This window comes from Neomonachus schauinslandi, chromosome 11 (genome assembly GCF_002201575.2).
Source record: "Neomonachus schauinslandi chromosome 11, ASM220157v2, whole genome shotgun sequence".
Lineage (NCBI taxonomy): Eukaryota > Metazoa > Chordata > Mammalia > Carnivora > Phocidae > Neomonachus > Neomonachus schauinslandi.
This window is the reverse complement of record NC_058413.1, coordinates 106189785-106215572: the sequence shown is the minus strand read 5'-3', so window position 1 is coordinate 106215572 and position 25788 is coordinate 106189785. Positions and strand designations below refer to the sequence as shown.

The 25788-nt window shown below is 39.8% G+C and overlaps 1 protein-coding gene across 1 annotated transcript in view; it reads right to left on the bottom strand.

The window, feature by feature from the left end:
* Window positions 1-3545: 3545 nt before the first annotated feature.
* Window positions 3546-25788, bottom strand: part of CWF19L2 (CWF19 like cell cycle control factor 2) — a 121475-nt gene continuing 99232 nt past the window's right edge. Inside the window, 5 exon segments of the mRNA XM_044919343.1 lie at window positions 3546-4195; window positions 6621-6722; window positions 11873-11953; window positions 14277-14432; window positions 21728-21844. Of these exon segments, the coding sequence (XP_044775278.1) occupies window positions 4052-4195; window positions 6621-6722; window positions 11873-11953; window positions 14277-14432; window positions 21728-21844 (600 nt within the window). The 3' untranslated portion in view covers window positions 3546-4051.

Genomic DNA, 25788 nt, shown 5'->3' with positions numbered 1-25788 from the left:
CTAGAGTTCACTGAAGGGGTCCAAAATGAAGACATAAATTTGGGAGACATCTTACTGTCTTGTTCTACTTTTCTTTTATCCATAGCCCTTACCACCACTGACATTTTCTGGATAATTTATTTAAACATCTAATGTTTACTGTCTATCTTCCCTGATACTATGTAAACTCCTAAAAGAAGTAATTCTTGTTTTATTCATGAATGTATTCCCTGCACACAGAACAGGAACTGGCATACAGAAAACAAGTATTTCTTGAATAAATGAACCAACCTAAAAATGGTATTTAAGACCATTTTAAGGATGGTATTATTTTGAGAGAGAGAGTGTGTGTGTACAGAGAAAAGAACTGAGGATGGTGGGGCGCCTGGGTGGCTCAGTCGTTAAGCGTCTGCCTTCGGCTCAGGTCATGATCCCCGGGTTCTGGGATCGAGCCCCACATCGGGCTCCCTGCTCGGCGGGAAGCCTGCTTCTCCCTCTCCCACCCCGCCTGCTTGTGTTCCCTCTCTCGCTATGTCTCTCTCTGTCAAATAAATAAATAAAAATCTTTAAAAAAAAAAAAAAAAAGAACTGAGGATGGGCATTTCAACACTCAGCGACTGAGAAAATGAAGAGAAACCAGCGAAGGGGACTGGGAGGAGGCCGCCAGTAAGGAGGGAGGAGAAATAAGAGACAGTGCTCTAGAAGCAAGGGAAGTGTCTACAGATGTCAGTGATGCTGACAGAGCTAGGGGAACCCTAAGCAGTCGTCACGTGATGTGCCCGTGGGGAAGGGTCACAGAGGGTGTTTTAGTAGAATGGGAGGATGAAGTCTAACTGAGAACAGGAGGAGAACGGAAGGAGAGGACACAGATATCGAAATGAGCTGTGCTGTCGAGTGGAGAAGAAACATGGCTAGGGAGGATATGATGTCAGGGTTTATTGTTATAAAATGTTTCTGTGTGCTAAAAGGAATAATCTTCCAGAAAGGGAAAAACCTAATAATACAGGGAGAGTAGGGCCAACTGAGTCGGTGAGAATGGATGAAATCCAGAACATAAATGAGTGGATTAGACCTAGATAAGAACAACAAAATAATTTATTTCCAGAGGAAAAGGAGAGAAACAGGTACAGATGCAGGTAAGCTGAGAGACGTGGGAGGAAATCTCCTCGATGTGGTTCTGTTTTCTCAGTAAAACAGGAAGCAAAGTCCCCCACTCAGACAGAGAGGAGTATGAAACAGTCCCTCAGCACTGACCTCCAATACACTTGGCACAAACCTCGCATTAGAAACTTCTCGTGCTTTGGGGCAAATACCCAGTAGCGCAATTGCTGGTCCATAGGGTAGCTCTATTTTCAACTTTTTGAGGAACCTCCATACAGTTTTCCACAGTGGCTGCACCAGCTTGCATTCCCACCAACAGTGTAGGAGGGTTCCCCTTTCTCCGCATCCCTGCCAACATCTGTCGTTTCCTGACTTGTTAATTTTGGCCATTCTGACTGGCGTGAGGTGGTATCTCATTGAGGTTTGGATTTGGATTTCCCTGATGCCAAGCGATGTAGAGCACTTTTTCATGGGTCTATTGGCCATTTGGACGTCTTTGGAAAAATGTCTGTTCGTGTCTTCTGCCCATTTCTTGATTGGATCATTTGTTCTTTGGGTGTTGAGTTTGATAAGTTCTTTATAGATTTTGGATACTAGCCCTTTATCTGATATGTCATTTGCAAATATCTTCTCCCATTCTGTCAGTTGTCTTTTGGTTTTGTTGACTGTTTCCTTTGCTTTGCAAAAGCTTTTTATCTTGACGAAGTCCCAATAGTTCATTTTTGCCCTTGCTTCCCTTGCCTTTGGTGATGTTTCTAGGGAGAAGTTGCTGTGGCCGATGTCAAAGAGGTTACTGCCCTATGTTCTCATCTAAGATTTTGATGGATTCCTGTCTCACACTGAGGTCTTTCATCCATTTTGAGTCTATTTTTGTGTGTGGTGTAAGGAAATGGTCCAGTTTCATTCTTCTGCATGTGGCCGTGTCCAGTTTTCCCAACACCGTTTGTTGAAGAGACTTTTTTTCCATTGGCTATTCTTTCCTGCTTTGTCGAAGATTAGTTGACCATACAAATGTAGTGATCCGAAGGGGCACCTGCACTCCAATGTTTATAGCAGCAATGTCCACAATAGCCAAACTATGGAAAGAGCCCAGATGTCCATCAACAGATGAATGGATAAAGAAGATGTGGTATATATACATAAATACACACACACACACACACACACACACAATGGAATATTATGCAGCCATCAAAAAAAGAAATCTTGCCATTTGCAACGACGTGGATGAACTACAAGGTATTATGCTAAGTGAAATAAGTCAGAGAAAGAAAATTTTCATATGATCTCACTGATATGTGGAACTTGAGAAACAAGGCAGAGGATCATAGTGAAGAGAGGAAAAAATGAAACAAGAAGAAACCAGAGAGGGAGACAAACCGTAAGAGACTCTTAATCTCAGGAAACAAACTGAGGGTTGCTGGAGGGGAAGGAGGTGGGGGGATAAAACAGGGTGATGGACACTGGGGAGGGTATGTATTGTGGTGAGCACTGTGAATTGTGTAAGACTGAGAATCACAGACCCGTACCCCTGAAACAAATAATACATTATGTTAATTAATAAATTAAAAAGGGGGGAAAAAAGAACTTCTCTGTACTATAATTATTTATGTACATGTCTCCTTCTCCACTAGACTAGAACATAATTTAAAGTAGGGGAAGTACTTTTTACTTCTTCTGCACTACCAGCATAAAACAAAATGCCCTGCAAAAAACCATTAACTCACAGATTAAATAAATAAACGTTATACATTCATCTAAGGCTCTGCAGTAAAGCTCAAAGAATCTGAAAACAGCAGTAAATACAATACTAGCAAGTATCTATCTGATAATTATAATTAAATTCAACTTGCAAATATTGAGAAATTGAACCATTAAACTTCAATTTACATATGAAATTTTAAAACTACAGCTAGAACATAAACATTTTTTAACATACCAAAGAAATAACAAGATGTTGATATTAAAAAGAACTATAGAGAGTTAGGAGTTACTCCGGAGTATGCACCACACTGATTCTAGGTAATCAACATTTCATGACAAAATGTCAAGGATCAGCTCCAAACCCAGTATCTTTGAAAAACGGTTGCAACAAAAATACCTTCCGTATTAAAAAAACAGGTGCACTCTTACACCATGGTCATATTTTATAAGTATATGGCTTCCTCCTGACGCCAAGCGTAAGAACAAAGGAAAAATGAAGAAGTGTAGATCGAATACAGGGCAACAGAATGTGCTCTGGACATTTAGAATACTCTTGTTACTTACGATTTTGTAATAATACAACCCCAAAATGATGGCTTGGCTTAAATTTTCAACTTTCAAAACCCCAAACAACTATAAATTGTGTTATTTGGAACGATTACTTTTAAAATCCCCAAAATTCAAGACACTATTTAAAAATCCAGAAATAAAAACAAATCATGAACACATTATGCTTCATTTAATTCTTTATTATTCTTGGGACATTCTTTTTCCTTTGATAAAAAGAAGAGCAGTGACTACCAGTAGAAAATAAAGAGCCTTTCTATAAAATGCTATGAAAAGAAATTGCAATTATTACTGAAAATGCCAATTCGGTCTAAAATATTCAAGAGAAGCCAGACAATAGTCTTCACAATCTTGAAGCAGACCCACTTCCCTCTGAACCAACGATCTGCTGTACCTCCCAGATAATCCTTCAGAAATGTCTTTCCACATCTTAAACTGCACAGCTGAAAACACCAAGACGTGGGTACAGAACGGGAATGTGAGTGGGGGCCCCCCTGTTTCTGGTCTTGCACCCCAGTTACTACAAAGCAGTCGCAGGACAAGGTAGGACAGGAAAGGCAATCCAGTGATGCCCGGGTGTCTGAGACCCAGAGCGGGACTTTCTCTCCCTCTGGCCTGCGGGTCAGTGGTCTAGTCAGACACAATGGAAGTAAAACTGAAAGGAATCTGAAGAAGAAATTTAAAAAATGAAACGTATGACTCAACATTTTTTACTTTTGGTGAAGTCGAATGGTTTCCACCACTGAGCAAACTGCAGGGCTTTCTTCCTCTGATCCTCAAAGCTTTCCCGGATCCCTTTCCTCCAGAGTCTTGGTTCTATATCCAGCATCCCACCAATGATTTCCTTTTAAAGAATGAGAAAAATATAGACACATGTCTGAAAACAGAATGAAACTATTTCTGTTTATTCGACTACTAAATATAAAATTAGTAGTTCTCTGTGAGGATGTTCACATTTTACATAAATATTAGTTTCAAGTTAAAAAAATCTTATTTTCCAGTATAGAGGTTCCTCAAAAAGTTAAAAATAGAACTACCCTACAATCCAGCAATTGCACTACTAGGTATTTACCCAAAGGATACAAAAATACAGATTCGAAGGGGTACATGGCAGCCTGATATTTATAGCAGCATTATCAACAATAGCCAAACTATGGAAGCAGTCCAAGTGTCCACCGACTGATGAATGGATAAAGAAGTGGTGTATATATATACAATGAAATATTACTCAGCCATAAAAAGAATGAACCCTTGCCATTTGCAACACCATGGATGGAACTAGAAAGCATAATGCTAAGGGAAATAAGTCAGTCACAGCAAGACAATTACATGATTTCACTCATATGTGGAATTTACGACATAAAACAAATGAACATAGCAGGGAAAAGAAGTAAACCGAGAAACGGACTCTTAACTAGAAAGAACCAACTGATGGGGAGGTGGGGGGGATGGGGAAAGAGGTGATGGGGATGAAGGAGCGCACCTGTCGTGATGAGCACCGGGTGTTGTATGGAAGTGTTGAGTCATTAAATTCTACAGCTGAAACTAATTTTGCACTGTATGTTAACTAGCTGGAATTTAAATTGGGGGAAAAAATCTTGTTTTCAATTAGTTCTAACGATGCAAACCCTCTAATTCTAGGAGCGCTGGCTGCGTCTCCTGTCAAGCCATTTGTCATTTTGTTGCTTGTTAGTACATCCACCAGAGAGGAGCAAAGGGGAGAAAGAGAGGGTGAACTTTACTTATTCTGGTCCTTCTGAGCTGTTCTGGTAAATGGTATGGAGAAAAGGTTAACCAACATGTAGCAAATATGCACTTTGTTGTTGGACTGCAGGCAAGCTCAGGCTCATGTTCTCTCTACTACCCCATGTATTTATAAGCCAGTTTCTTCCACTATTCGCTGGAGATCTTTCTTCAGGAAACAAAATCATATTTTAATACTAATCCGAATAAACTAAGAATTAAAAATTATAAATCACCTTCATTTAAAAGTCACATTCCAAAGCCCTGTAAGAAACAGATTTTGGTTAGTCTGCTTATTATCCTACATGATTTCCTCCTGATTCTCTTCCTGTGCTGTTAGCAACAGAAATTAATGCAACTTAAGCTTGTGAGTATCCATGTACACGAGGATATGGGGAAGATGTGTAATGCTTAGAGGGCAACACAGGAAACACTGGACTCAGGGTCAAGTTCTGCATATTCCGTCTGCTTCTATAGGGCTGTGTGGTGAGATCCTGGACAGCATCTTAACATTTTTTACCAAGAGGACCGAACTGTGTCCAAGCAAGTACCAAAGATCATAGGGGATACAAAGAGAACTGACATAAATCTACATGCCTTCCGAGAACTCATGACAGAATGTGCAGCTGTGGAAGAATAACCCAACTACACAAAGAACCATCTTAGAAAGCAGAATAAGGTAAATGCCAAGGCTGACTGTACGGAGACTCAAAAAAGAAGATTCTATTTTTGGATAAATCAGAAAAAGCTTCGTGGAAAAGGGAACCTTTTTCACTGGGAAACAAATAAAGGGACCAGTAGCAACAATAATTTATGGAAAACATGAGCAGCAAGGCCCAAGCTGTGCTCGATTAAAAGGTCATTTCTAGAACTCTTATTGCTCAGACTGTATTACTATTTCAGCAGTCCCATTGATTTCATTCCAGTCCCTGATACAAACTTCAGCAGACCCCAAACGTACGGGCTGGACCCCACGGGGCAATGCACAGTGGTGAAAATACTGGCAAACTAGACAGGCCCTCGGACGCCTGCCCGGGAACCCGGGACCGGTGTGAAGCGATAGAGTCGTATTCTCAGGCTGGATGGGGCGTCACTATACACAAAGGGGTCTACCGCACCCACGAACGAGAGGCGCCTGTACCCCTGGTTCTGTCTGAAGCTCAGCTTCTTCATCCGTAAGATGACCAGAGTAACCGCATCTACAGAACGGAGTGCTCCGAACAGAACGTGGCTGTCCGCTCACTCCGAGGGTCAACGGTGTCACCCTTTCCGGCACAAGGCTGGCTGGCTCGACAGGAAAGCAACTCCCACGTCCGCGAATGTCTGGTTGCAGAGTGACAATCCGGACTGTTATGAATATTCTGGGACATTTTTATTAACAGTTTCTAGCTTCTTCCACTAAAAATTGGGTGGAACAGTGCTCACCAACTTCACTCTATAAGGTGCCCAAAGTTTTGATTTCCCTTTGAAACAGGACTGTTACCAAATTGCTAACCTCTGGAATTTTATTAAATCTGTGAGCCTACCTTTCCAAAGTAATGAGGGAATTTGTGTTGATCTTCAATGACATGGGCAAACCCTCCTTGGAGGCCAAAATCCACAGCGAAGTAAGGTAAGCCTCTGGGTACCTAAATAAACAGATAAATCACACATGAACACAGCCCCAGTCAGAAAGTTCCGCTGAATTCCTTCTCCTGCTCTGAGACATAACAGTAATTAAGCACCCCTTCAAGACAAACGTATATAATAAATTCCCAGTTCTAGAAATCCTTAGGCAATGACCTAACTTTCAAAGTAAAACATTTCATTTGGTAGCCTTTCAGCTCTTCATAACATCCAGCAACAGAATCAAAACCACTATTTTCCTGTCTTTGGGGAAAACAGGAAAGAAAAGGTACTAATTTCTTCCTTAAGACTACAAAAAGAATAAGGATATGGTTCCCTGCATCTCCCTCACAAAGCAGAACAGGGAGAGGCCTACCCATATACATAGAGCTTTGTTTATAACCTGAGACTTTATTATTTATTTATCAAAGATAAACTAAACCCAGACAATCACAATTTTTTATTAACTAGCGAGATGGGTATAGCAATACTTAGTTTACCAACCTCATTTCAAATTTTCTCCAGGATTAACTATTATCTTTTCATTTCTCCTTCTTTCTATACACACACATACACACACGTAGTTTGAACTCTATCTTGACTGGAAAAGTCCATAATTTCTGGCTTTATCAATCTGTGTCCTTGTAAGTTTTCCCTCCAAGCCCTAATCTGTCACTACACATTATTCAAGTGGGTCCTGATTCCTGCATATAGTCAGCACTTACTCATTTTGACACTGAATCACACGTCTACTCAACTATATGTATTTTATATTGTCCTCAAGAAGGCATGACTTGGAAGGAGACAGTATGGTATGGTGGAAAGACAGTGGTTGTCATGAAATAATACAAAGCAGTTAAGATTAGGACTTAGAGTTGTTCACGTTATAGGAAAAGCATAAGAAAAAAATCAGTTTACAAAATAGTATATAATATAAAATGCAGGGAAGTGGGTAACTGTTTTGTGCCTTTGTGTTTTTTCATATTTTTACATTTTTAAAATATGATAAACATGTATGACCTAGACAGGAAAAAACAAAGTCAAGAGACAGATAAGGCCTCGACCACAGCTCTGCTTCTTATACCTCTGTAACCCCAGGCAAGTAATTTAACATCTCTGAATCTCATGAGAACTGGGAAGAGCTACGAGGTTCGCTGTGAGGATGAACTAGGAAAATGCACATAAAGTGTCTAGCCCAATGCTTGGCACAGAGAGGGTCTTCAAACACTACTGTCTTTTCTGTCTTCCAAACAACAGTACTTTTTTTTCTTTTTTAAAGATTTTATTTATTTATTTGAGAGAGAGAATGAGATAGAGAGCATGAGACAGGGGAGGGTCAGAGGGAGAAGCAGGCTCCCCGCCGAGCAGGGAGCCCGATGCGGGACTCGATCCCGGGACTCCAGGATCATGACCTGAGCCGAAGGCAGTCGCTTAACCGACTGAGCCACCCAGGCGCCCCAAACAACAGTGCTTTGTCCAAACACGGTGGCCAAAGAGAAAAGAATGGAAGGCTCCATGAGGATATTTCTGTTATCTGAAGAAGATCATCACATGTGAATCATGAATGGGAATGGCTAAAACAATGATACAGAACCACACCAACTAACACACAGTACTTCTGGGGAGAGACAACTTGAGGAAGCAATTTGTGATGACTTTGCCCCTGCCCTCTGCTCGTATCATACTGTATTTGGCAGAAGAACGGCCCTAAAATATGTCAATGTCCTAATCCCCTATTTGCCATGAATATATTACCTGACTGAGAAGAGGGACCTCACAGATGCGATTAATTTATGGATACTGAAAGGAGGGGATATCATGAAATGGGCCCATGTGGGCCCAACGCAATCACAAGGATACTTGTAAGAAAGAGTCAGGAGAGTCAGTGTCAGAGAAAGACTGTAAGATCCCACAGTGCTGGATCTGAAGATGAAGGAAGGAACCACAAGCCACGGAATGCAGGTGGCTTCTAGAGGCTGGAGAAGGGAAGGACACGGATTCTTCTCTGTGGCTTCCAGAAGGAATGCAGGCCTGCAAACACCTTGATTTCAGTCCAGTGAAACCATTTCGTATCTGTGACCTCCAGAATTATAATAAATCTGCGTTCATCTGTGACATCACCAGCAGGAAATGAACGTACACACCAAGGGTCTCAACAGCCTGTGATGTAACTGCCTGACTCTCCGTACTCGCACACGAGGAACAGGGACTGCCACGAGCGTCTCTGTTCTCTCACCGCGGCTGCAGAGGGCACAACCGACCGTCCTGCTGGGACAGCTGTCAGTCAGGAGGCCCTGTGAAGGCTCCGCATCAAAGCTCACGCAGTTACCCCTTAGCTTCGCCTGCCTTGACCAGCCGCAGGACTCACTACTTTGCTCTCACTCTTGAAAGACACTGACAGAATTACGACAAAACATTTTATTGATGGTAAAAAACCAACCAACCAACCCAACCAGTAATATTTGAATTTTCCCCTTTTAATACTCGAGATACTACTCCTGACTTCCTGTAATTGTCCTTGAGTTTGAATGTCTCTGGGTAAACCCAAATTTTCCTTGACATGAACCTTCCTCAGTTTTAAAAATCCCTAAATGTGCTTTTCAATTATAGTTATCACAAAATTAAACTTAAAATCATACTATTTAAAAGTTCAGGAAGAATTCATATGAAATGTTGATAAAATAGCCCTGTGAAAAATGAACACTTTTCTTGACAAGTTAGTTAGGAACATGCTGCTCTACGAGGAACATACAGATCTCCCTTGTAAATTTCCATGACCTTCACCCAGACTTCACACAGGCAAAGAAATCAGATCCAGAAAGGAAACAAAATGGGCATAAAAAGAGAAGTTTATCCTCACCACAAAAAAATATAAGTCAACAAAGAATCAGAACGAATTACCACTACATAAATCTCTGCTAGAAGCCAAGGATCTACTTGAAAAACAAAAAAAATCACCCCACCCCATGAAGCAGGTAAACACTTTATGAAAGTACCAAGGACACAGAGCTTGAAAAGTAAGTATAATGAGGTTCTTCCAGAATAAAAATAACATTAAAGTAAGTCAAGACTGTTCACTTTGTGCTCAGAAACACTTTCATCATTTTAAAAAGACAGTGGCGGGGGGCACCTGGGTGGCTCAGCTGGTTAAGCGACTGCCTTCGGCTCAGGTCATGATCCTGGAGTCCCAGGATCGAGTCCCGCATCGGGCTCCCTGCTCGGCGGGGAGTCTGCTTCTCCCTCTGACCCTCCCCCCTCTCCTGCTCTCTCTCTCTCATTCTCTCTCTCAAATAAATAAATAAAATCTTAAAAAAAAAAAAAAAGACAGTGGCGGGGTGCCTGGGTGGCTCAGTTGTTAAGTGTCCGCCTTCGGCTCAGGTCATGATCTCAGGGTCCTGGGATCGAGTCCCGCATCGGGCTCCCTGCTCAGTGAGGAGCCTGCTTCTCCCTCTCCCACTCCCCCTGCTTGTGTTCCCTCTCTCGCTCTCTGTCAAATAAAATCTTTAAAAAAAAAAAAAAAGACAGTGGAAAGCTTGTTAACTTAAAAAGTGACCTCCTCTGGAATTATTCCTAATACTCGAGTTCTCTTCACAGTTCCATCCACATAATTATTGAATCCTAAAGTTAAGAGCTCATCTGGCTCATTCCCTATCTGCTGTGACTCTCAGATACTAGGCAGTGACTTAGAAAAGGCAATGGTTGGTATCTTTGCAATGCTTCAAAGTAGAATACACAACTACCATTCCTACGAAGATCGGTTTCTCATTTTCCATATTGGTTAAGTTAATATTAAAGCCCTCAAGGTATTTAACTCAAGTATTGTGCATATTTTAAAAACAGACGTAGAATAGGTACTAGACAGTTTACCAGCAAGAAAACTGCATATACAGGGTAGCAAATGGAGAATAACACATTTCTTTTATAATTTCTACTTGGAAGTATTTTCAACGCCATTAATGTCAGGTTATAAAAGAATATTTAGTGGCACTGGAGATGATGAGAAGTGAAAAGCCCAACAAAACAGATGTGCCACATTAGATACATCTTCCTACCAACTCACAGAAAACAGAAACAAAGAGGGTGTTTGTGGGGGGATGGTTTGTTTTGTTTTTAAATGTACTATCTGGCCCAATTCACCAGCAAGTAAAGAGAAGACTGTAGACAATGTTTTACCTTTGCATTAAAATTATCTTTAGTAATGCAATGAAATTTCAATCTTTTGACTAAGACACAATAAATGTAATGAGAAATCCTACAAGTCATTTGTATCAGGAGTTTGGCTTTCCAAAAGAAGCAGCAGAAGAAAAATAGGCTAGTGTCATCTACTAGAACAAAGGTCAGCATATGAAAAAAAACTTATAAAAGTTTTAATTTAAATAAAATATTCTGGACTTTGTAGAGTATATGGTCTCTGGTGCAAACTCTCAGCTCCGCCCTTGTGGCCTGAAAGCTTCCAAAAACAACACATAACAAAATGGTGTAGCTGTGTTCCAACACAACGAATTTACACACTTGGCAGCAGGACAATTTAGCACAGGCTGGAGTGCCCCACCCTGCCCTGGCCCAGAAGCCCCCCAGGTCCACGGTCCTCTCTGTTCTGTTCCTAGCTGTCACTCACCAAGCAACCGTACAATAAATAACTTTATGAATAGAAGAACAAAAAGGAATCCACAGTTCTGTTCTATCTCTATTCTATCGATTTTCTATTTCTAGGAAAGAGAGAGGTCATTGCAGGAGTACTCAACTCATGCGTAGCGTATCGAAGAGATGATCTGCAAATCAAGACTAACTGTGAAACACGGTTAGGAAACTCTGCCAAAGAATAATGAAGCCATAATCTAACTGAACCACTGTTTTAAAGGAACCTAACAGGAAGTCTTTGTATAAGGAAAAAAAAAAACAAAAAAACAAAAAAACTGAAGAGGAGTCTGTAGGAAAGCATTTCCCCCTCATTATAATTCAAGTAACCAGAAGGCCCCTCTCACACTTGTCCCACAGAGGCTGCAAAGTCCATGGCAGGAGCCCCTCCAGCTGGGGGTGATCCTGCCATCAAAGTGACCTTTGATCACTCACTCAGCCAAATGGTCTCTTTCTCAAATAAGATGTGAAAAGTAATGAAGATCCTAAACACCAGGATCATTTCTTATATTGGGGGGTGGGGGGGAATACTTACAGATCTTCTGATATCTTTTGAAGAGAGATCAATCAATTTCTTGTTCATGGACCATTCTTCATCAGATTCCATTATGGCTTTCTAAGAAATAGCCATTTATTAATGAAAAAATAGTTTATAAGCAAATACAAAGAGATTAAAAATAAAGTAATACAATGAATTAATCACAGGACATATTACATATGGTAGTTCATTATTTTGAATGGGTTAAGGCTTCAATTTCTGTTATTTAAAATTGGGCCTTCTTGACTTTTTTTAAAGTCCTATCTTTAGCCAAGATATTATTTTACTCATTCTTAATTCTTGTAGTAACTTCAAGACCAACTTTACATGACAAACACAATCCTTAATAAAACTAAGCAATTTAGGGCGCCTGGGTGGCTCAGTTGGTTAAGCGACTGCCTTCGGCTCAGGTCATGATCCTGGAGTCCCGGGATCGAGTCCCGCATCGGGCTCCCTGCTCGGCAGGGAGTCTGCTTCTCCCTCTGACCCTCCCCCCTCTCAGGTGCTCTCTCTCATTCTCTCTCTCAAATAAATAAATAAAATCTTTAAAAAAAAAAAAAAAGACTAAGCAATTTAACATTAAACATAAGTTTGCAAATATAGAAGTTCACAACTTCCTTATCTCATTCATAAAAACCTACTCAAATAAACTTGTTTCACTGCCCTTTTCCAAAATCAAGAGTAACTTATATGGTCTCTGGCAACCAAGCACTTGAACTATCTCTGGCCCTATAACAAAGAAGTAAAAATGCAGGGGAAAAAAAAATACATAGAAGTGGCATTATAAGACTTTCTAGGCTAAGCAATAGAACTAGTATTTATGGTAAAGAAATATTTAATAGAAAATCCAGGATTATGAGTATAAATACTCTCGTTTTTGTACAGTTATCATTATTAATGAAGCAAATTTTAAACATAAAGTTAACATTCAAATAAGCACGGTTTAAAAACATCAGATATACTGCTGTTCCATATTTAAAAGGCACGGGATGTTGCCTGTGCTGACACTGTAAGGTAGCACATTCAATACGGAACTAATGCCAAGAGATGTATCTTCACTGATCATGTACGAGGTTCAGTGCAGAAGTGAGACAGGAGCCTACCGAATGATGACAGCTGTCACCCAACATGGGGGACAGTGGCTGTGCCCCGTTCTACCCTACCGCCTCAATGCCGACAGTCACAATCACCTAAGACTCTACTGAAGAAGTACCAAAAAAAAAAAATTAAAGAAAAGTACAATAACCTCTTTCCCACCTGATTCTGTTTAACATGGAACTAACATGGGTTTGGGGATTCTCCGGTTCACTCTCCTACTTTAATAGTATAATCCTTAAAATCAAATAGTTGTTTTGAAAAATCTCTAGAGAGGGGCACCTGGGTGGCTCAGTCAGTTAAGTGTCTGACTCTTGATCGCAGCTCAGGTCACGATCAGGGTCCTGGGATCAAGCCCCACGTCAGGCTCCGTGCTCAGCAGGGAGTCTGTTTGACAATTCTTTCTCCCTCTCCCGGTGTTCCCTCCCCTTCTCATGCATGGGCGCGCTCTCCCTCCCTCAAATAAATAAATAAGTCTTAAAAAAAAAAATCTCTACAGAGAAAGTAGATTTTCACCACCTCATTAACCTTAACAGGTCTAATAATCCTTCTTATTGGGATGTACAGTCCACATTCATGAACTTGACCATCCTATATTGTATAAATGTTGCATTGGAAAGTCTTAAAGCCCTTCACAAACATGACCTCCTTCGTTCACTGCATGTTACTAATTCATACATGGTTCGACACATAAGCATTTACGTTAGTCTATGAGTTATACTGCATTCAGCTCAGTATCAAACGACGCTATTCAGTAAAAGCTGCCTGAATATTACAATGACACTTAACTGATTAAAAACTCTAGTAAGTATATGTTCAAAAATGTATGTCAAGGTTAGACACTGGTTTCTTCTTACAAACAGCATGATGAGGTACTAAATACTAAAAGAGTAGTTACTCATCTCAGCAGTTGTAACCTGCACTGTCTGTGTATAACTATCATTGGGTCTTGTGAATTTCAGTAGGTTTTTGAGAACTAGGACTATAATTTTGACTTGAAAGTACTTCAAGGTAAAACCCTGAATTTCATTTGAGAAATGAGAAATTAAAATAGAAATTATAAATGACCATTTGACAGTTTATTCATACTTATAAATAAGCATGCTTTTTAAAGGTCAAAATCCCAAATGTCTCTCTACAGAAATTTGTAATACAGCAGAATCTTTTTTGTGCTTTACTTCATTTCTTTAGATAAAGTTTGATCTAAGTATATAGGGAGAAAAAAAAAGACAAGAAAAAAGGTAACTGTATTCGTAAAACAGCAAGGTAGTAAAAAAGTATGCATGCAAAGACTATCCCCAAATACCTTAAAATAGATGGGAGCCATCTCACCCACTTCCTTTGGGAGAGGGATGCACTCATAAACCATATGACAATGCTTCTTCATGCCCATGTGTGTTTCTAAAAAGATGCAGTTCAGTCCTTTATCTTCAAACATCTTTACCAATGATCTTCGGAACATCTGAAGAAAGGAACATGGCTAGGTAAATAAAGCACTTAGAAAAAAATACAAAACATGAAAACAATAAAAGGTAAACTCAATCCCTTTAAAATAAAAAATAAGTAGTAAACAATGTTTAAATTCTATACTATTACCTTGCTTTACTTTCTAAATCTACTACATAATTCCACATATTTAAGCAACTTTTTTTTAAAATTGGAACTACTCTGCACAGTTTTATGTACATATTGGAAATGGATCCAATAAACTAAAATAAGAAAAGAAAAAGAAAAATCAAACTCAAGTAGTAAAATATGCAGAACTGACAGTAAAATCAGAGGAAAACATCCACAAGCCAAAAAAGGTCCTTCTAGAAGGTAGGCGCAGAATTTCCTGCCAATCTGCCTGCCTGCACTCACAGCATCTTCATCAGCTGGTTCCCATGTATGTCTGCTGACCCTTCACTGGTCACTTTGCATATTCAAGTGGTCCCCTATTTTCACGGAGAATCGTGTCCTAGCAAGTATGTGAAAGTCAAACATGCTAAAGTTGAAAAGGAAGAGTGTTTCCTTTTCCCAAAGAACTCAACATTATCATACAACCCCTACTTCTTACTATCTTCTACTTGTTTATTTCCTGATTTATTTCACATGCCTAAGCCTGAGGGACAGTTGTTTGTGGAGCTCAGACATGCAGTCCACAATGTCCACATATACTCGGGACAGCCCATGTAGAGCAGGATGAAGCCAGGGGTTACAAGACAGGGGACCAGGCTGAAGACTGGGAGCCAGAAGCCAACTCTCCAGCACCACCAAGGTGGTCTAAGAATCCTAAATTCAAACGTGGTCTTGTAGAGTGTCACATGTTTGTAAAGTGCTAGGATATTTGTCTAAGCAGGAGGAAGAAGCATTTTTTACTTAGATTTGTCAGCTGATTTATAACTTCTAAATATTTTAATTAAATTTTTAAATTATGATTGTAGATCACATGAAGAAAATACACAGAGGTCCCACATACCTTTAACCCGGTTTCCCCCAATGGTAACGTGTTACAAAACCACAGTCCAATAGCATGACCAGGATACTGACACGGATACAGTCGAGATACACAGCAACTCGAGCCCCGTGGGGATCCCCCCCACTGCCTGCTCACAGCCACGCTCACTCCCTCCACGGCAGCAACCTCCAGTGCGCTCTCCCCTTCTGTAATCCTGGCATTTCCAGAACGTTACATAAATGCAATCACATCATCTTTTGAGGTTGCTGCTCTTCACTCAGCATGACACCCCCGGAGATTCAACCAGGTTGTCGTTCAGACACTGCCCAGGGACGGCCACGGGGAGATGGGTGTGCAGGCTCCCCACCCAGCCTCCACTGACACCAGGAACTGGGAGAGGCTACGGTTTTCGGCTGCGTAGGGGACAGGAGTTCTGGGATTCCACCAGGTCTCTGACAATCACTTATTACTGATCACTCGTCGCTTCTCTGTTTTATATTCATTTTATAAAATAAGAGCAAGTAGAAAAAAACAAGAAATCAAGTAACTGTAACTTGACGTCAACTAGAAAGATACCTAGTAAGCAATGGATACAGGATTTGCTTTTCATTTCTGACCACAGCTACAGAGAAATTCAACACAGTCTCTTTAGACACTCCATTTGTTGTTAAACTCAAAAGTCTTGGCTAATAGCCTGTGGGGCGGCAGACTTCCCACCTATAATCTCATTACAAGGTGACTGTGAGATAAATCATTACAGATGATTAAAGATGATTGTTTCCCCTTTGAAAAATTCTCTCACTTTGGTACTATATAAAATCAAATTAATGGAGATAGTGCACACACAATTGAGCTTAAGTTATTATGAAAAATAATAAGATAGAGGGGTGCCTGGGTGGCTCAGTCGTTAAGCGTCTGCCTTCGGCTCAGCTCATGATCCCAGGTTCCTGGGATCGAGCCACGCGTCGGGCTCCCTGCTCGGCGGGAAGCCTGCTTCTCCCTCTCCCACTCCCTTTCTCACTGTCTCTCTCTCTGTCAAATAAAGAAAGAAAATCTTTAAAAATAATAATAAAATATAAACTACTGGCAGGCATAGATATCTACCTGGTAAAACTGATCAAATTTTGCAGTGCCAAGGCCCTAATCTAATTTCTGCAAATAAAAAACCCCCTCCCCAAAAAAGCTGTTTTCTTTAAACTGTTTCACTTTCCTCTTGCTGAGCAAAAAGAAGACTAAATTTCCCAGCCCTTCAGGGGCTTAGGTGGGGCCATACTTATTCTGGGCAATGGAGCGCGTGTAGAAATGACAGCACCGCTGTGTGACGAGTGGCTTCTGCGTCACTTGAGACAGTTAAGGGTAGTGTGCCTGTTGTATTCATTCTCTTTCATCCAAGGGGCTCAAAGAGAAGACCCCCACCACGGGAAAGCCTTGTCATGGAAGGGGCCTGGATACCTGATTTTATGTCTAGAGGCAATCTGCCCTGGAGAACTGCCCAACCCACCCTGCAATAGGACAGAAGAAGTTAACTTTTGGGGGGCCTGCGTGGCTCAGTCAGTTTAGCGTCTGCCTTCGGCTCAGGTCATGATCTCGAGCCCTGCATCGGGCTCCCTGCTCTGGGGGGAGTCTGCTTCTCCCTCTGCCCCTCCCCCCGCTCATGCGTGCTCACTTGCTTTCTCTCAAACAAAATCTTTAAAAAAAAAAAAAAAAAGGAAAATTACTACTAGGATAGAACTACATATTTGAAAACTAAGCTTTTTTGAAGAAGGTAGAAAGTGGATAAAAAGCAATACCAGCTACAACAATGTAAATTTAGCTAATCTGAACATATCTCACAGACCTGACTTCATGTTTGCTCACAGCCCTTTCCTGCTTTAACTGTTTGGATGCTCGTTCTAGATATTCTCTGGACAACACTGAAGAAGACAGACTCCAGAGGTCATGAATTAAAAATGAAAACTCGGAAGACCTAAATTAACAGTGATACAGGAATTGCTCAATATTATATATAAACATCATACAAATAGTTTCGAGGACACACACACACACACATTGAAGTACTTCTCTCTGCATATAAAGGCCTTTAATTTAAAAATATGAGTTTAATGACATAATTTAAGGTTATCCACTCCACTAAAGCAGGATTTTCCCGAAGCTCACTATAACACATACACTATACATATTGAAATAATATTCATTCTTTAAGTTATATGACAACCAAACATCGAAGAAAGGTTTTTAGTTCATTATTATAAGATACGAAAACTATTCTATGCTTCAGAGAGATAGAGATACCCCATGTTATGGGGATGACATAAAATTTCCATATTTTTAGTAGAAAAAACTCCATCCATTGGGTAATCACTATTTTCCACATTTCTAAACTATGACTATTCACCCAAGTGCCATTCCTCATTTAGTTAAACACATCTGGACTAAAATATCTTACAATATATCTAAGTAAGCTATACTACAGAGTGTTGCAATTCTTCTTTTTTTAAGATTTTATTTATTTGAGAGAGAGAGAGAAAGAGCGAGAGCAAAAGCAGGGGGAAGAGTCAGAGGGAGAGAGAAGCAAGCTCCCCGCTGAGCAGGGAGCCCAATGCGGAGCTCAATCCCAGGACCCTGGGATCATGACCTGAGCTGAAGGCAGATGCTTAACCCACTGAGCCACCCAGGTGCCCCGAGTGTTGCAATTCTTAATTAGTATAAAGTCACATTACAACAATTCAGGTAAATATAAGTACAAAATTTTGAAATGAAAATTAAAGTATTTTACTTGAAACTATCAAAGCTATTTAGGATTGATCATATAATATCAATACTATAATTTATTCAAGTTTTCTAAATAGAGCATGTCTAAAGATTAAGTTATCCCACAATAAATATTATGAGATAGAATACAACATACATATTTAACTCTATACCCTTCATGGAGTGACCACTCAAAAATAATTTTTACAATTATTAAAGTAATTTTTAAAAGAGTAATTAAAGTAATTTTTAAAACAGTCCAAATTTAAGAGAACAGAAAGACTGAGAGAAGATTCACCGAAAATCAGATCACCCCATAATATCAGACTTAAACACTGGAAAGCTGGTTCACACCTGAGTGGTGTGTGGTGTGGGGGTTGGTTAGCAGGGAGAGTCTAAGAAGGAAGCCACGCTGCACGCTTCTGAATCCTCAGAAGGCTCAGGAATTGGCAGCACCAAGTTGTTACAGAAGTAGAGTGAAGGTGTAGCCAAAAAGCAAATGGCATGGATGAAAATCTTTGAAAAAAAAAGCAATTAACACGCCGATACCCTCCTGACACTGGCAGAACACTACAGGATTATTCTTTGGAGAAGGTACACAATAAAGCTGCTGGGCTGGGAAAACCAGACACAGCTGAGAGTATACAGTTTGAAAACAGGGGCATGACAGGAGCTACTTAGGGTTCAAATTCTACCACCCCAGCCTTCTTCCCCAACTCAGCTGCCAGGACACTAGCAAGATGTCTTAGATGCACTTGGTAAGAGACAGTAAGAGTGGTCTCTGAAGAGTCTGATCGCCCCACGGAAGAGACCTAACAGTCCAATTCTGGAGGTTTCCCAGGGAAACAGCCCCATCACACCACTCAGCAGTGAAGCCCAGTGTACATAAGGACCCCACCACCACACCACTCACCTGGGATACTTAAAAAATGGACCTAGGGTGTCTGACTATAACATAAGCTCAAACATACCTGTCAAACTGGTAAGAGTAACTTTAAAGGGGACCTAAGTTTCACTATATATATTTAATGAAACTAAAAATTTGGATCTTATTCAGTCAAAATCTGTGACTATTCCCACATGCTGTGCTGAAACTTATCTTTGCATTTTCTATTAAATAAGATCTAAAATTAAATTTAAATGTTACTAGAGGATGAAGATAAAAATCACTTAAAAGAAGTGGCTCCTTCATTTGTAAACAGTATTTTTTCCTAAGTCAAATAATTTTTGTTATATATTCTCTAGAAGGGGCAAATAACCGTAAGGATATTTAACAGGCATAATTAATTTGAAAAAAATTTTAAAGATATTTTGAAGTAATCTCTACACCCAATGTGGGGCTTGAACTCAAAACCCCAAGATCAAGAGTCACACACTCCACTGACTGAGCCAGCCAGGTGCCCCAATTTGAATTTTTGTACATATTTGAAAATAAGAACAAAAATCCCCTTATTTCTTTAAATAAGCTAGAATCAGATACTTTATTTGTTCACCATCTTATAGTAATTTATAACTTGTAAGAATTTCTTCTTTTATCATAAGAAAAGAGCCATAATGCTATTATTTGTATTAAATAACTTGGCTTTTATCCCTCATTCAATTTTCCATAATGCATATGGCTCACAAAATCCACTAAATTATAATGTAACCTATATGAGAATATACCATACCTTTGGGCAGAAGCAATGATTTTATCTCTGCATTTCTCATAACACCTGGATTATCTTATATTCATGTACTCAATGTCTCCTGAACTGAATGAATTTCTTCTTTATCCACCTCAATGTTTTCCATCAAGTAGCTTAATTTCTTACAGAAATATAAAACACACAGACTAGATTCCTATATTACTTAAAATCTTTTTGGCACTGTATTTTGCTCTAAGTTAAATCAGTTTTGCATGTATAAATTTTTTAAAGACATTCCAAAAAAGTCTCAAAATAATTCTGAAAACCAAATTTGCATACTTTCCACTTTAAATTATTTACTGCACTGGCATCCACTACTAGAAAAAAATTTTTTCACATCAAATATTTTTGTCCACATTCTTGCCCCTACTCAGCCACAGATTCATTGAAACAGTGTGCCCTTTACCTTTCACAGCATAAACTGAAAGATTACAAGGAGTAAGAGAGTGAATTTGGTAATATGCAGTCAAAATATCTCCTCTTCCGGGTGTTATGCTGAGCGAAATAAGTCAATCAGAGAAAGACATGTATCATATGACCTCACTGATATGAGGAATTCTTAATTTTAGGAAACAAACTGAGGGTTGCTGGAGTGGTGGGGGGTTGGAGGGGTGGGGTGGCTGGGTGATGGACACTGGGGAGGGTATGTGCTATGGTGAGCGCTGTGAATTGTGTAAGACTGATGAATCACAGACCTGTACCTCTGAAACAAATAATACATTATATGTTAAAAAAAGAAGAAGAAGAAGATAGCAGGAGGGGAAGAATGAAAGGGGGCAATTCGGAGGGGGAGACGAACCATGAGAGATGATGGACTCTGAGAAACAAACTGAGGGTTTTAGAGGGGAGGGTTCTAGATGGGTTAGCCTGGTGATGGGTATTAAAGAGGGCACGTATTGAATGGAGCACTGGGTGTTATACACAACAATGAATCATGGAACACTACATCAAAAACTAATGATGTAATATATGGTGATTAACATAACATTAAAAGTTTTTAAAAAAATATTTCCTCTTTCAGCATCTTTGTCAGCATGATACAAAGACTAAGTATACAGTCTCTTCTGAAGTCTTACAATTTTCACATTTTCTAACTAGGGTTCCCTGTAACCCCTACTCAATTTCAAGTATTAGGAAAACAAGAGCTTTCTTTCTTTTCTTTTTTGGTCATTATGAGGTCTTGAGATAATTCAGGAGCAATTTCACCCATGTTGTGCCTTTCAGTTTCTTACAGAATCAGCCACACACACACACACACTCACACACACACACACACACACACACACGAAATCCTTGAATTCAAAAGCTGGGCCAGGTTATAAAGGGAAAAGTATAGAAATAAAGGCAAAATCACAACAACAGAGGCCAATTCCATCATAGGAAAATATGGCAACTGCTGGATATGAACCTCTAACTTCCAAAATTTATTTTTATTATCTGAAAATATCTTTCCTTTTGGCTATAATCTATTAGCTTACTGTGTTAAGAATCATCATCTCATGTTCCACAAAAGCATGGACTAGAAATCTTACACTGATATTTTTAAGTAAAAATAATTATTACTTTGTCACAGTTTATTTAGTGCACAAAAACTTTCAGTTGTACACCTGAAACTAGTGTGTTATACATCAATTAATTTCAATTAACAAAATTTCTAGAAAAGCTTTCAAAACATGGAGTACAGCAGGGAAATAAAATGAAAAGGCAGTGAGTGGTGAAAACACCACGATCCACAGGTATACACAACTAGGAAAATGTGTACAACTGTGTAAGTTCAGAAAGTAAGATCACTGGACAAAGGTATAAAAACCCACTGGGATGTGTAACGATAGTCTTAAGACTGCTCATGAGCATTACAAGGATGAGCATGAGCACGCTGACCTGAATCTCCTCCCAGACGTCCTCATCCAGGAAGGTGGCCGCTCGGTGGTGTTGCAAAGGGACTATCAGGCAGTGCCCCTCGGTGAGAGATCGGAAGTTGGGTAAACACAAACAGACCTACGGGGAAAAGATTGCAAAGTGAAATGTTACTGTATTTACTCTCCACTGTGACAAATGACCCACGGGAAACATGGCTAACGTCTAATAAGGTTTACTTGTTTACAAGCAATGTATTTCAGTTCAACGTTCTTAAAGATACCTGATGTTTTTCTAAAACTTGTAAAGGCCATGAAGATAGATTTTAATAAACTGCAAATTTACAGCACAAGTCTCAATTTTAACTGTTATATGTATATCTGAGATTGAGCTTACCCAAGGGCAAAATGAATGACACTTTTTCCTTATTCTGAGAAAGCTTTTTGCTTCTTGAAACAACACAATTTTTGGCAAGAATGAAAAAATACATGAGTTGGTAATGATAGAGAAGTCTAACTGGTGCCTATTTATCAGAGAGTCCTTCTCTCATTGGCCGAGCAGAGAATTAACCCAACTGAGAGAGAAAGGAAATGTGCTCTGTAGAGCTTTACTGCTTTGGTTAAGTTCTATTTAAATACATGTATTACCTTCAAATTGGTGCTATTTTTTTCACTATACACAAACTGTCTTTTTAAAAAAGGTCAATTAGTATGTATGTAGTGAGCAGTGTTCACAAGGAACATAAATAATATTCTGCAAAGGGGCTTGGTCTTATTTTCTATTATTTTTTTGTTAGGTTTTGCTAGAAATTTTTTTTTTTTTTTCAAAGATTTTATTTATTTGACAGAGAGAGACACAGCGAGAGAGGGAACACAAGCAGGGAGAGTGGGAGAGGGAGACGCAGGCTTCCCGCCGAGCAGGGAGCCCGATGCGGGGCTTGATCCCAGGACTCTGGGATCATGACCTGAGCAGAAGGCAGATGCTTAACGACTGAGCCACCCAGGCGCCCCGGCTAGAAATATTTTGTATGGCAGACAATATTATTTAACAAAATAACGCAAAATTTTAAAGCTTTGCTGAGAGAGGACAAAGTAGGAGTGGATACGGAAATTAACCTAAATTTACAGTAAAATCATAACCACATTCAAAGTTAAAAACATCAGTACTGATTCATTAATTGTACCAAATTTACAACTTGTAAATTGCTTACTACTGTCAGATGTTAATAATAGAAGAAACTGGACACGGTGTATATGGAACTCTGTACTGTCTTTTTAATTTTTCTGTGAATCTAAAACTATCCTAAAAAACAAAGCTTACACCCAAAAAACAAATAATCAAGTCAAAAAATGGGCAGAAGACAGGAACAGACACTTCTCCAAAGAAGACACACAAATGGCTAACAGACACATGAAAAAATGTTCATCATCATTAGCCATCAGGGAAATTCAAATCAAAACCACACTGAGATACCACCTTATACCAGATAGAATGGCAAAAATTAACAAGGCAAGAAACAACAAATGTTGGAGAGGTTGTGGAGAAAGGGGAACCCTCTTACACTGTTGGTGGGAATGCAATTGGTGCAGCCACTTTGGAAAACACTGTGAAGTTCCTCAAAAAATTAAAAATAGAGCTACTCTATGACTCAGCAATTGCACTCCTGGGTATTTACCCCAAAGACACAGATGCAGTGAAAGGAAGGGTCATATGCACCCCAATGTTCATAGCAGCAATGTCCACAATAGCCAAACTGTGGAAAGAGCCGAGATGCCCTTCAACAGATGAATGGATAAAGAAGATGTGGTCCATATATACAATGGAATATTACTCAGCCATCAGAAAGGATGAATACCCAACTTTTACATCCACATGGATGGGACTGGAGGAGATTCTGCTAAGTGAAATAAGTCAAGCAGAGAAAGTCAATTATCATATGGTTTCACTTATTTGTGGAACATAAGGAATAGCATGAAGGGCATTAGGAGAAGGAAGGGAAAAATGGGGGGGGGTAATCAGAGGGGGAGACAAACCATGAGAGACTATGGACTCCGAGAAACAAACTGAGGGTTCTAGAGGGGAGGTGGGTGGGGGATAGGTTAGCCCGATGATGGGTATTAAGGAGGGCACGTACTGAATGGAGCACTGGGTGTTATACGCAAACAATGAATCATGGAACACTACATCAAAAACTAATGATGTACTGTATGGTGACTAACATAACATAATAAAATTAAAAAAAAAAGTAAAGCACAGTGTTAAGACAAGGTGGAAGAAGACTTTTATTTTTAAAAACGGAGGGAGAAGGGAGGGACAGCTGATGATCACAAGTTATTTCTAACTCTGTGACTCTAATGAGTACTAATACAGCTTCATTAATATATCTGCTTTGAAGACATCAATTTTAAATATCAGAAATTCAGGGTGATGGAGAATTACTGAATTGCTTTGAAATACTATTTATTGTTTCAACTAAATGGCAAAGTAATTCCTTAGAAACTCAAAATCATATATGATTAACTTAGGTAGTAACTAAAAGGAATAATTCGTTCTTGTCTATTCAGATGAATTAACTGACCCATTAGTCAGATATTGCAGGACACAGAAGAAATTCCTTCTAATCAATATTTCTACATTAAAATATTCCAAGACAAAGGCTGAACGTCGATGGTAGTTTCTAGAGCAAAGGTAGCACAATAAAGCATAGGTGGGCAAAGGAGAGGCTCAAGTGGCTTTTTAAATGAAACCAAAGTGCAAAGACAAGTCCACAAGGGAACAAACAGATCAGCCAACTCTTGGGAAGTTACAGGCAAAGAGAAGGATTTAATACCATTAGACAAGACTGCTTGGAAAGTGTGGGTTACCCCACTGCAGAAGAGGACCACCAAGGAAAACAGGGAAAGGCAGGCTGTAAGAAACAGAAAATGTCTGTTCACTGGCCAGCCGTCTGCTTTCACAAGTGGACTGAAAAATGCCTACGCTGGGATGCAGCCTACCCAGCAGCCTACCCAGCAGGAAGCCAACAGCAGGTCCGTGCACTCGGCTCCTGCGTGCCTCCCTGGACGCAGCCCGTTCCCAGCACCGGGGACATGAAGAACCCACTGGAAAAACTCCAAACTTCCCCTCAAGTACGTAGGAAACATTTAAGTGTCACTTTATGTTTGATCTGTTCCCCCACTTTTTAAAGATGGGGATCAGACTAAAGAGGAATGAAATATGTATAATGTCATAACTACAAAAATTTTACTGTTTATGTAAAAGTCTGGGAAATAATTCAGACAAATTAATACAAGTAACTGGTTATGGTGGGGTTTTTTTTAATTGAATAAATTTTAAATGGGAGTTTTACATTTACCGTTTTGGTAAAGTTTGGAAGGAAAGAAAGAAGCAGAAGAAGGGTAAGGAAATAAAGAAACCAAAATATAAACTGATAAGTCAACAGTCTTAACAACCTACAAATATTAAAGACTAGAGTTGGAATGGAAACACCAACGCCAGTTCATTGGATACATAAGGTGTATGTCACATGCATGTGAGAAACAAATTAATAAATAAACACGCATATGTACGGTGCCCAAACTATCAGTTCCTGAACTAGCACTCATTCATTCAACTTCCTCTCCCACTCCACTCCAGCTACCCTGGCCTCCCCGCTCGGTGAATGCCAAGCGCATGCTCTCCTCAGGGCTCCTCACTCACTGATGCCCCGACCTGAAACAGGAGTCATTCCGATCTTCATGTTGCTTGCTCCTTCTACCTTTCATAGCTTTACTAAAATACTTCCTCAAAGGGGCCTTCTGACCACTGTCTCAAAAAGTCCCATCATTTTGGGGCACCTGGGTGGCTCAGTCATTAAGTATCTGCCTTCGGCTCAGGTCATGATCCCAGGGTCCTGGGATCAAGCCTCACGTCGGGCTCTGCACTCAGTGTGGCATCTGCTTGAGATTCTCTTCTCCCTCTGCCCCTTCCCCCACACTGTCTAAAATAAGTAAATATTTTAATAAAAAAAATAATAATAAAAATAATAAAATAATAATTTAAGGGGCCCCTGGGTGGCTCAGTTGTTAAGCGTCTGCCTTCAGCTC